General features: G+C 51.7%; 4 protein-coding genes and 1 non-coding gene across 5 annotated transcripts; 3 read left to right on the top strand and 2 right to left on the bottom strand.

Moving 5' to 3' along the window:
• Window positions 1–631: 631 nt before the first annotated feature.
• SMAC4_08975 (uncharacterized protein) lies at window positions 632–2,322 on the top strand (the record flags this gene model as incomplete). Its single annotated transcript, XM_003345592.2, has 1 exon — window positions 632–2,322. One exon carries the CDS (start codon window positions 632–634, stop codon window positions 2,159–2,161), a length of 1,530 nt encoding a protein of 509 aa, XP_003345640.1. The 3' UTR covers window positions 2,162–2,322.
• Window positions 2,323–2,822: 500 nt separating this feature from the next.
• On the top strand, window positions 2,823–5,407 carry SMAC4_08976 (uncharacterized protein). Its single transcript, XM_066090875.1, has 3 exons — window positions 2,823–3,560; window positions 3,650–4,431; window positions 4,647–5,407. The coding sequence occupies exons 1-3, from the start codon at window positions 3,423–3,425 to the stop codon at window positions 5,188–5,190; spliced, it is 1,464 nt and encodes a 487-aa protein (XP_065947830.1). The 5' UTR covers window positions 2,823–3,422; the 3' UTR covers window positions 5,191–5,407.
• A 600-nt stretch (window positions 5,408–6,007) lies between these two features.
• On the bottom strand, window positions 6,008–7,320 carry SMAC4_08977 (uncharacterized protein; the record flags this gene model as incomplete). The annotated part of the gene is made up of 3 exons (XM_003345594.1): window positions 6,008–6,097; window positions 6,162–6,646; window positions 6,735–7,320. 3 exons carry the CDS (start codon window positions 7,318–7,320, stop codon window positions 6,008–6,010), a joined length of 1,161 nt encoding a protein of 386 aa, XP_003345642.1.
• A 1,176-nt stretch (window positions 7,321–8,496) lies between these two features.
• SMAC4_08978 (uncharacterized protein) lies at window positions 8,497–9,109 on the top strand (the record flags this gene model as incomplete). The annotated part of the gene is made up of 3 exons (XM_003345595.1): window positions 8,497–8,770; window positions 8,833–8,912; window positions 9,005–9,109. 3 exons carry the CDS (start codon window positions 8,497–8,499, stop codon window positions 9,107–9,109), a joined length of 459 nt encoding a protein of 152 aa, XP_003345643.1.
• Window positions 9,110–10,331: 1,222 nt separating this feature from the next.
• On the bottom strand, window positions 10,332–10,423 carry SMAC4_14141. The gene is made up of 2 exons: window positions 10,388–10,423; window positions 10,332–10,367 (listed from the first exon to the last, which is right to left on the bottom strand). It is a non-coding gene; the product is annotated as a tRNA-Ala (tRNA).
• Window positions 10,424–12,010: the final 1,587 nt, after the last annotated feature.

Below are 12,010 nucleotides of genomic sequence, written 5' to 3' on the forward strand. Positions count from 1 at the left end.
CCTGGACTCTTCAAGCCTCCCGATTTGAACCAATCATGAGCAATCATGTCGGGTTGTTGTAGCTCGCGCGACCGGTATCTTTCTCAAGGCATTTCGCAAATCACATCTCATTAGCTGTTTCGTTAGGCGAAATGGCCACAAGTACCCCAGGGGAGTCCTTCATGCCGTGGTGGACTGGAAGTTGGCAATGTTGACACAGCAACCCCTGACGCGGTCGTTGGCTATATGACCTTCGCTCCTGGTTGCAGTAATAAGATTTGATGGAAGTGATACCAATAAGAACAAAAGATCATCACAGCCAGTTGTAGACATCAGCGCGATGTAGCCACCCAAGCCACAGGTCAGATATCGGGACAGCCGCCCCGCATGACGTCATTCTGGCTGTTGTCTGTCCCTTTCCTCCGACCTTCCTAAAGCATTTCGGCTTCTTTGGGTTGTTATTTCCGTATTATAAGCGCTTGGCTGGAAAATCAGAAGGACAAGAACGAGCGTGGGATTTGTTCCCATCGTTTCGTTCTTTTTCATCAAATGGCTCCCTCAATTATTTCGTGAACCTGTCGCTTCCACAGTCCTGCCCATTCTGTCGGCCGAAAACATCCAATCCTGAACCTCAAGACGACTACCAAGCAACATGGTGGGAAGAAGACCCAGAACTGTCAACTCGGCCACCGATTGGCACGGGACCACGACGTCTCGTCGGCCCTCGTCCATTCGCCGACGATATCGTGATGACGACGAAGAATCTGGACTCCCTATTTCCAACGTCTCCCCTGGCAATCATCGCGGCCCTCGCTCCACCGAGCCCACTTCCACGCAGAGTACTACCCCGGCTGCCCCCACGCGGATCCCCTCCCTACACGAAGTCCAAATCCACGACAACCGCGCCAAGATCACCTCCCTCAGCGGCTTCAAGGATGCTCGACACTTGGTCGTCGCCGAACAGCGCCGCAACGATTTGAAACAGAGGGTACTCGATGGCATGAAGGGCCTCTCCTCCTGGGAGGAACACCATCACAAGTCCGATGCCGAGCTCAAGGCCATCAAGAACAAAAAGATCAGGAGATACTACGAATCCCAAAATGAGACACTCGATAGTTGGGTCGAGGTCGACGCCTTGGTCATGGCCGTTTCCGACGATATCATCGACAGCATGAACCCCGATGCTGATAGAGACGGCATCGCCGAACGCCGTGTCCCTCTCGCAGACTCCAAAGGCGCCGTCGAAGCCTTTCTGCCGCCCGAGCACATCGAGAAGCGCCGCCGTGACGATCGAAACGCGAGATGGGCGATAAACACGAACATTATTGCGAATATCTTCATGCTCGTTGGAAAGCTGGTCAGTTTGCGCTTTAGCCCATCGCTTTCGTTGGCTGCCAGCACCGCAGACTCGGCTTTGGACTTGTTTTGTACCTTGATCATCTACGGCACGAATCGCATCGTTTCGTGGCGTCTCCGCGCTCTACAGCTCAAGTACCCCGTCGGAAGACGACGCCTTGAACCCATCGGTATTCTCGTCTTCAGTGTTATCATGGTTGTTTCCTTTATCCAGATCCTCCAAGAGTCGGTTACAAAGTTGTTACCCGGCGGCGATAGAGATGTTGCGCCTCTGCCTCCTGTTGCCATTGGAGCCATGGCTGCCAATGCCGTCATCAAGGGCATCATCGGGCTCATATGCAGACCCATCAAGACGACGCAGGTACAAGCTCTGGTGCAAGACTGCAAGACCGATGTGTACTTCAACACCGCATCTCTCCTCTTTCCCCTGATTGGTGTTGCTGCCCAGATCTGGTGGCTGGACCCCCTTGGTGCAACATTGTTGGCCATCTATGTCATCTGTGACTGGGCTGAGACGTGTATCAAGAACATCAGCCGGTTGACAGGAAGCAATGTAGACGATGCCTTGCAGAAGAAGTTGATGTATCTCGCCTTCCGCTTTTCCCCTGTTGTAGCAGGCTTCAAGTCGTTGACGGCATACCATGCTGGCGATGGTGTTTGGGTTGAGCTGGATGTACTGTTGGATGAGAGAACTTCGCTCCCTTTGGCACATGATATTGCCGAGACACTGCAGTATTGCTACGAGAGTCTTCAGGAGGTCGACAGGGCCTTTGTCACGGTGGATTACTCTACCTTGGGCCCGACAGGACATAACCAGTGTCATTGACCAACACCCTATGGTCGGGAAGGCGGTTTCGATTGTGGTATGCCATTGAAGGATCACTCCACGGACTACTTTCCCCCGAGCCGAGTTAAGACAATGAGATTTTTCATGTTAGACGGTCGGGTCTGGGTGTTGCCAACAACAATCAAGTAACCCAGCTTCTTCGTTTTCGTGTTCCAGACATGCAGTGTGACAACAGCCGGCTGAGCCCAACATGGCAGGTTCTCAAGAACAACAGACCTTGGGGAGCGGGGCTTCAGGCACACGGAAAGAATGGGCACGGAAAGTGAACATTCCGATCATTTCAACATCCTGCTTCTCGGCAGGGCTATCTGGAACTTTCATCTTGACGTTCTGTGGCAACGCCATTCCACTAACACTACTCTAACCAGATTACATCGGACACTCACGATAAGAGATGCCGAGCGGGATGGCGTTAGCACCGTGGTGCACCTAATGACGGTGCAAAGCTTGGCTGGTAGCACTCAACTGCCCATCGGACCAAGAAAAGGTGGTATCTGCCGGCCTTGGCTGCATGCAATATAGAGATCTCTCCACCTTCCGTATTCATCACCAAGATCATCACGCAACATTGTACCGCATTGTCGGAATGCCGTGGCACTCAAACTCTTCTCCAGTCACGAACCACTGGTGAAGAATATACGGATCCACGAACTTACAATATGAGGCAGAGACTGGCTAAGAGAACCAGGAGGGAAACGTGGGGTCTCCGTACCCGCGGTCTCGCCCCCTGCTCGGTACACGAGAGCCGAGCCCGTAGAGCCTCCATCTCTTGGCTAGATACCGCCATCCCCGCTCCCAAGGGCTAAGACTATGCAGTGAGACTACGTACGAGACCATCCAAGGCAATCCATCGTGTCAGATTTCACACCTGCCAAATTGGGTATATAACGACAGCGAGTGTTTGCATGTCGCAACTGTTGCCTTGAGCTTGACCTTCCCAGTCAAGGCGATATCGCCGGCATATCTCACAAATAGTCTCGATTTCCCCGCTCTTGGTAATCATTCGCAAGATCCAGACTGTCGATATCTTGCCAGTGCTACCGTGGGGAGAGAAACGTTAGTGAACAAGGTTGTGGTGTCGGGATTTACACGGTTCATGACGATCGACGTGATCCGTCGTCAAGGGCAGCAAGGCACACAAGTATAAGACCAGATCACCCCCTTGCGTCAACTTGGAGATATCTTGACTCCCCATCTCATCTTGTTGGACTCAGCCCGCAGAGACAAGAATCAACCCAACATGAGAACCTCCGTCTTTGCCCTCGCGGCGTCCCTAGCCGCCCTGGCCTCGGCCAAGGAGAAGGCCGTTGACATGAGGGTCAAGGCCGAGCTCTACGACAATGGAGCCAGACATGAGCACATCATGGCCCTCAAGCACGTAAGCAGAAACTCTCCACCCCCCTCCCTTGCATCCCTATCTCTCTCTGTTTTTCACAAACACAACACTCACACATTACAACACCACAGCAAACCTGGGCAGAACTCGACGCCGCCGGCGTCTACGACTCAACCCAGTACAAGAAATTCCCCTCCTCCAAGCTCGACTACGTCCCCTGCAAAAAGGGCTACGCCTCCTACGTCGCCAACGACCCCAAGTACACCTTCCGCTGCAACAACCTTGACCTCTACGACTTTAAGACGCACGCCGAGCTGGGTTCCGGCTCTGGCCGCGGCGCCGGTTCCTGGGGCTGGACCTCACCCAAGGGCCGTGAATTCGTCGCCATCGCTCAAGAAGACGGCACCGCCTTTGCGGAAGTCACCAAGAAAGGCAAGCTCGTCTACCTCGGTCGTCTACCGCAATACACCACCGCCGCGCCCTCTCTCTGGAGAGAAATCAAGGGATACAAGAGTTACATCCTCATCGGCTCGGAAGCCGTCAACCACGGCGTGCAAATTTTTGACCTGGCGAAGCTGCAAAATGTCGACCCAAAAAATCCCAAGGTATTCACCAATGAGGAGGACTTGGACGGGTGGTGGAACGAAGGGTTGCCGGTGGGCAGGTCGCACAATGTGGTGACGAACGAAGAGAAGAAGTACGGTGTTGCGGTGGGCTTTCAGCCGCGGACGGGCCCGTTGAAGGCCGGTTTGGTGTTTTTCGACTTGACGGACCCGAAAAACCCCAAGACGCTGGGCGGAAGCGGTGAGGATGGGTATGTTCATGATGCGCAGTGCATTGTGTATCGCGGACCGGATAGGAAGTATTATGGGAAGGATATTTGTTATGGATATGATGAGGATTCTTTGACCATGTTTGTCTTCCCCTTTCCTCTCCTTTCTTCCCTTCCTCTCTTCCTCTTCTCTCTATCTTCCCCATTTTCCCTCTCTTTTCCCTTTTTCCTCCTTCTTTGTTTCCCCTTTTTCCCTCCCTTTCCCTCTTTCCCCTTCCTCTCCACCCCCCTTCCTCCCCGCTCCCCCTCGCCTTTCCCCTTTTTTCTTAGTAGCAAAAACGCTGACAAAAAGACAGCTTCGACGTAACCGACAAGCAATCCATCCGCATCATCTCCAACACCTCCTACGAAGGCGCCTCCTACACCCACCAAGGCTGGGTCCTCGACCCCAACTGGCAAAAATACCTAATCCTGGACGACGAGTACGACGAGTACAACGCCGCCGGGCTCGGCGCCGACGGCTACCCCATCACTTACATCTGGGACATTACCTCTTTGGAGAACCCCAAGCAGACGGGCCATTACAAGGGTCTGCGTCGCGGGATTGATCACAACCAATTTGTTCACAACGGGTTTTCGTACCAGAGTAACTATGGCCTTGGGTTGAGTATCTTGGATTTAAGGAGCGTGCCGTTTGATCCTACGGGTAAGCGGATCAAGGAGGTGGCGTACTTTGATGTGCACCCCGAAGATGATGATGCGCCTGGGGGTGGAAATGTCACGTTTACGGGGACGTGGAGTCATTATCCTTTTTTTCCGAGCGGGTATATTGTTATTAACACGATGGATCGCGGGGCGTTTGTGGTTAAGAGGACGCCGGCTTCTTGGTGGCCTTTTTGAGTTCTTGAGACGGGACGGGTGACTGAAGGACCCTGCTGTGGTCTTGCTTGGTCATTGGTTGTCGATAATGAAAGAAATAAAGTCTAATGCATGATGTCTAAGTGTATACAACCCACACCACCTTCATCTGATCCCCGTTGTTCTCGACAGCCTTGCTTGATGACTGCATCCTTCCCGTTAGTCGTCCCATTTTATGCCCTTTCCAGTGTTTCTCGCACTCTTGCTTTCTCTTGTCAATGTGTCCCCCAGGTCTCCATCTTTTTAACCTAACTCATCTCATACCCCTCCTCCTCTCTCTCCTTCCTCTTCCCACGCCCAGAAAAACAACAGCAACTCCTCCACAAACCCTTCAATAAAAAGCATCCCGACGTCAAAATAGGTAAACACACCACAATCACCAGAATCCACGCCCGCCACACAGCCGGACTTGCATCAAAGGAAATCATTTTTTTTCCCTTGAATTTCCTTATCACACTTGACTCTCATCACCTGCTCTTCCCCCCTTTCTCTCCTTTCTCTCCTCTGCCGGGTCTCTTCACTATCCCCATCAACTTCACCCTTCTCTTGTTCGCTCCTCCCACGTCTACAACAAGACATGCACAACCACTTCAAGCAAGCGAATCCCAGCAACAAGATCACCAGACCAGCTGCGCCTACCGTGATCCACAACTTCCAGGGACGAGGTTTTGAACCAGCGGAAGTCGTGAACGCGTTGATGAGTGTCAACTTCCCTTGAAGCTGTGTTGGGAACACCGCTGGCTGGTTCGGTTGGGATTCCATTTCCGTTGCCATTGATTAGCCTCTCCTTTTTCGTTCTTTACCTGTCCTGCCTGTCCTGCCTGTCCTGCCTGTCCTGCCTGTCCTGCTTGTCCTGCTTCTCCTGCTTCTCCTGCTTGTCCTGCTTGTCCTGCTTTCTGCTTGTTCTGTTTCCCGCTTGTCTCGTCTTATTCTCTGATTAAGCGTGCACCAACCCCGTTAGTCTCCACCGCCCTTCCCACGTTCACGTGAGGATCTCCGGGAGGAGGACCAATTGGCTCAGTCGGGACTACAGCGGCAGGATTCAACCGGCCCAGGAGTCGTAGGTGCAATGCCCGTTGATAAGCGAACTGGGCATGGAACAGGAGGTGTCGGGTGGTGCGGCTTTGGTCGTGGTCGTGGTGGTAGGGGTAGCGAATACAGTCAAGACCGTGGTAACGATACGGGGCGTAGTAGCGTGGACGGTCACGATGGAAGTGACTGTGGCCGTGTACACGTGAGATGGAGTTGGAGTTTGCATGGGCAACGATGTTGGTGTGGGCGTCGGTTGGTTGTCTCTTTACTACAGCTGGCGCAAGAGTGTTGGTGGCGGTGTTGCTGGTGGTGGTAGAGCTTGTGGTGGTAGGGCTAACGTCAGGTGGGGTACATGCGGGACCGTGGACAATGCTAGAGATTGTCGTGTTGGAGACAAACGAGGATGCTGTGTTATTGCTGTTAATTGTCGTCAAAGGCCCGGTCAGCGTGTAGGACGTGGTAGCATCAGTAACCGCTCTCAACCACGTGGTAACGATTTGAGGCGGTGGCGTGGACGATCACAAGGGAGGTGACTAGGGCTACGGAGATGTGGGCGGTCGAATTGGAGTGAGTAACGGTGTTGGTGTTGCTCGCCTGTCTCTTCACTACTGGGGCGAGGGTATCGGTGGGCCAGATGGGTACAACGGTGATGCAGATGCCGTCTGAGCCTCCTTCGACGATGTAGTCGGGGCTGGGAGTAGCTTGGGGCGTAGAAGTGGTGGTAATGGGAGAAGTATTAGAGGTAGTAATATGGGGTGCGTTAGTGACAACGGTCAGAATGGTAGTCAGCTCTGTGGCGGTCGGGACGATGATGGTTGAGAAGAGGGTTTCGGTCGTGATGTCAGCTCCTTGATCATTCCTCTCGGCTTGGTTGTTGTCGACCGAAGGCGTGGGGAGGCTGCTGTCAATGAGAGAAGGAGACAAGTGCGTTGAAGTTGAAGTCGCGGAAGTCGTGGATGAGAGAGTGTACGCAGGCGTGCCCTGGCTTTGGGGAAGGGTAAGAGCGAGCGAGATGAGGCGGGAGATGGCGCCCAGGAGAAGCACCTGCCTGGTGAAGGCGAAGATTGGGCAGGTGCGCATGTTGTTGTTTCCCAGTTAGGTAGGTGCGATAATGGCGAAGATCGGCGATCAATCAGAACATTACAAAGGTGGCAAGTTGGAAGTGGTGCACTTATACTCGAAGCTGCCTTGGGTCACTGACAAAGGGTTGTGCCTGTTTGCTTCAATGAAGTGCTCACAAAACAGAACCCTGGGTTTTCGTTTGTCGCGATATTCGGTCGTTCGGAAGTGGAAACTGAAAGAAGCGAACTGAAATCAGGGCGGCTTAAAATATCGGAAGAGAGTGCCAGTGAATGGGCAAGCACGGACTTCAACTCAAGTCAACGGGATCCATCTTGTTATCCGAGTCCATCAAGCGGCACCTGAAGACGCCGTCGTCATCCCTACTGTCATCCCGGTTTTGACCAACGCTACAGCAGAATGGACACTCACGAATCAATCGGAGTTCTGGATTCTAGAAACGACCTACATAATCCGAGGTTCCTCAAACGTCGAACCTCTCAGGTGTGAGTTCTTGTCAGCGGCTCACTCACAGAGTTTCTCGTGCTAGATTTCCCGAATTTCGCGAGCGCAAGGGATAGCAGGAAGGGTACATGGTGGTCCTGTCTTTGTGTATAAAGCCAAGGCCAGAAGAGGGGCAGGGTGGGCGCGTTGCTAGGTTATAGACCCAAGAACCCTGGCTGATTTTCCAAGAGTTCACAAATGGTTATATCTTCATGTCATCAGGAGCGCTGTCTCAAGGTTGAATCCTGTGAGTCTGCATCATTCACTAACGTGCTGAGTCAAACTAAGTCAATGGAGAAGCTCTGCCTCTTCCGCATACAGTCATGCTCACAAGATGTTCAGACTTCAGACGGAAGAAAAGTGTCGTTGCCTGCCATATGCTTTTGTAGGGCGTATGAGTGGTCCAGGGCCGTTGAAATCATCATGATGTCCATTCACTGGCTTGTTGACGTGGATGGCTGTTTGTTATTGTCGTCGAGCTTTCTGTGGGTTCCTATTCAGAAGATGATGACAATAGGTAACCAAACCATGCATGCAGCTCCTTCATGTTGTAAAGCCCCAGCACGGTTAAATATCATGGGTCTTTCCAGCTATACCTCTAAGAACTACCAGAACCAACCACGACTCCTGCTTAGACACTTTACCACTGTTCAGCCAAATCGTCTAGAAAGATTCCACGACATACCAGGCAATATGCAGGGACCGTTACCCCTAACAGTCACAGGCAAAGTCCAGTACATCAGTACTTCGGTAATGGGGACTCTTCCGAGAGCGGCACGCGAGCTTTCGAAGTTCCCCGATCTACAAGAAAAGGCCAAGCACGAATACGAACGGTTCAAGAACTGGGTCGTCATTTCCGGCGCGGAAGACTATGATCACGAGAACTATCTCAACAACCTTGAGCATCGCGTTGAGTATCAGCAGATCAACGACCTGCTCCAACGACTGCACGTGTTCAGCTACGATGGTAAGGGGGCCGGGCAGTGAAAACAATGACCGGGGGCTAACGTTAGAGGCGTTCTTGGACAGTTGAGTACAAAATTAAAACCCACATTTACGATGCGCGGTACAATCAAGACTACCTCCCTAGGGAAATGAGAAGACGAGAGGTACGTAGGAGAACCCATCCTGTGAATGAACAAACAAACAAACCCCTTTGGCAGAACTGAGAATGTAGCTGACATTGTGCTATTCCTTCCAGCCTAAAATGAGTGACGCGGATTTCAAGGAGTTGGTTATTTCCAGGTACATGGCCATTGAGAGGCTCATCGATGAGTGTTATGCTTTCAAGCCGATCGTCTACTAGTTCAAGTGGTGGCTAGAGGAAGTGTGGTGCATTGGCACTGCTCACTCAATGGACGGGACATGTCACACGGACATTCGACCTCGACCCTAACCCAGCAGCACGAGGCTCGCAGAGCCGCACGGCTGAGCCTCTCGAACCCTTCAAAATGCTTCAGGCAACCAGGCCAACTCGGTCGGAGAGTCTATTCGACCGATAGCACAACCTACCCGAATCCCCTCAATAATCCCTGGCGTATTCCAGCCAACAATACGTACGCCGGCTGCACTGCCCCTCATATCGGGCTGTGCTAGCCAGGCCAAGAAGGGAAACCCTGCTGTCACAAGAACGATCCCTAACCAACCAAGGCACTCCGGCGGCGATACGGCGGTACCCGTGACGACGCCGGCGTCATAGGAAGGAAGGATATTGGAGGAAGATACTCGGGAAGGATCATATGTAAGCACAGCGGTGCACACCGCTAGATAGATGCCTTATGGCCTCATGACCCAGATCAGGCCAGCAGAAGGAAGGAAGGCTTTGGCATAAGAAGGTCGGGAACCCCAGCCTGGATGGAAAGGCTTGAAAGGATTCAACAAGGCCTTCGAGACCAAAGTAGTTTATCAGCTGAATTGAACTACTGTTCCAAGCCCAGAATACTGCCCTTGTCACAGGACAAGACATGAGGAATAATAAAAAGTACTTGGGGGTTGTGGTGCAGCCTGGAACTTTTTCTCAACCTTCTCTTTATAAAAGAGGGGGAGAAGAAATTATGAGACAGCGAAATATTCATGGGACAAACTAGACCACTCGAGAACGCCAACCACCTTTTTGTAAAAAGAATTTCCAAAATTCCAAGAAGAATAAGGAAGGTAAAAATGATAATAACGAAATCGCTCTCAAAGTTGCATTAATTTTGGACAAGTGTGGAAGGAGAAATAAAGAAAAAGGTTCAAAACTACACCTTTGGCTACATAGCTATTGAAATTTATCGTACGTAAAGTAGTGGTCAATGTTGTACTAATAGCTTTCTTAATGTTTTAGCGCTAATATAGATTGTCCTATAAATATTTCGCTATCCCATAATTTTTTTTCCTCTTTATAAAGAAGGGACTGAGGAAAAGTCCCAGGCCGCACCACAACCCCCAAGTAACAACAAAGCAACAGTAGAAAAATCCAAATATCGAAGACGGAAAGAGAAAGGAAGGACCATGACAGGAAGGAAGGAAAAAAAGAGGAAAAAAGATGGATGCACCGCGGATCGAACGCGGGACCGTCTGTAGAGCAAGATAGAAATTTCAATGCAAAACAGAAATCATACCACTAGACCATGCACCCATGGAACTTGAAATGGTATCCTTGGTAACAATACTAAGAAGGGCAAATCTTGTTACTGGGACTTGGCGCCAGCGCCTGACCAACGCATTGACCACCCAATGACAGCCTCAATCGCTCACACTTCGTGATCGTAATTCGATGGTCACTCTTTTCCACCAGCTCTGGAGTCTGACAAGACTGACACAACAATCGATCTCCAATCCCATTTCCCATTTTCCTTCCTGACACGGTCTCAGGTGATGAGCCAACTGACTGACTGTTTTAGCGGGATGCATTGGTACCTTGCACGAAAGCCACCGTAGCGACTGCAGCTGATCGGAAGTGATGAATCCAATATGTCGAATTGGGCATCACCGCGGGAGTTCCCAAAACTGCACTTTCGTTGATCCCCCACATTCGCTCCCGACGCCGCCATTGTGTGCGATGTCAACGTGCACTTTTTCCACACGATCAACACCATCCAACAATCGGCATTCCGCCTTTTCAGTATAACACCCGTTTCCGACGAATACCGTCCAAAACTCGGGCGACTCTTGCTTACAACCTTCCTCCCTTTCCGTCTAGGCACCTGTCAAAACCATCACCAACACAGCGTTGTTGGGCATCCAACAACTAACAACATCCCTTGACCTCGCGCAAACATTCAAGTTGTTTGGCGGGTACTGTATCCCGCGCAAGCCCCGATTGCCAGATGGACAGATCTCTTTCGATGACCCCATAGCCTCACGCGGCCTCAAAATAGGTAGGTTTGCGACACACCATGACACAACACAAAGCGGTCAGTCACAGACAATCAAACTGGAAGAGTCCTTCCTTCCATCGGCTCTGCACGCACGTGTCCGTTCGACCGGTGTCCCGGGCGGCAGTTGACCGTAGCTGTCTGGCCGGTGACAATCAATCAAGCTCACTCCGACGTGCTACTACACAATTGTGTATGACGCGCGTTTTCCATCGACAAGAAGCTGTAGAATTCTCGTGGAAGAAGTCCGCAAAAGCTGTGCAACGCCAGTCTGGAGATCCAAGTGGAAGAATCGACGATGCGGTGCAACCCCGTTGAAAGCGTTATCGCTATCGATAAAGGGCGGGCGATGCTTATCGGCAGGTACGTACCCTTCCATGCCCCATCCTCCAGCCATCAAGGTGTGTGGTACCTGACGGAAGGCACCCAACGCAACACACCCAAACTCAGGAAAGTCAAGTTTCAAGTTTTCAACGTAAGTCCGACAACTTGCAGTTGCTCACCGTCATTGCAGGAATTCTGGATTTCCGTTCCCGTTTTTCCTCCTTTTTACTTGCTCAAAGGTGTCATTCCAGTGGCAGTTCCCCGGCATGCCTCAACCCAACAGGCAATTGCGACCACAGCCCCTGCACTGTCGGACCTCGATTGTTGTTGGAGCGACGCACGTCAATGTTGTTGCCTTTCCCCAATTCCCCCCAAATTTTCTGCCAGCTTTCTCGACCAAAATTCAGGCAATGGCAGATAATTCAAGCCCCCGAAAAGCGACGCAGTCAGCCACAGGGGCAGAGGAGGCCTCTCAGGGAGTGTAGGTCCGGACCCCAAGTAGTCTGTCTCTCTTCCTCCGCATT

This window comes from Sordaria macrospora, chromosome 7 (assembly GCF_033870435.1).
Source record: "Sordaria macrospora chromosome 7, complete sequence".
In the NCBI taxonomy this organism is placed as follows: domain Eukaryota; kingdom Fungi; phylum Ascomycota; class Sordariomycetes; order Sordariales; family Sordariaceae; genus Sordaria; species Sordaria macrospora.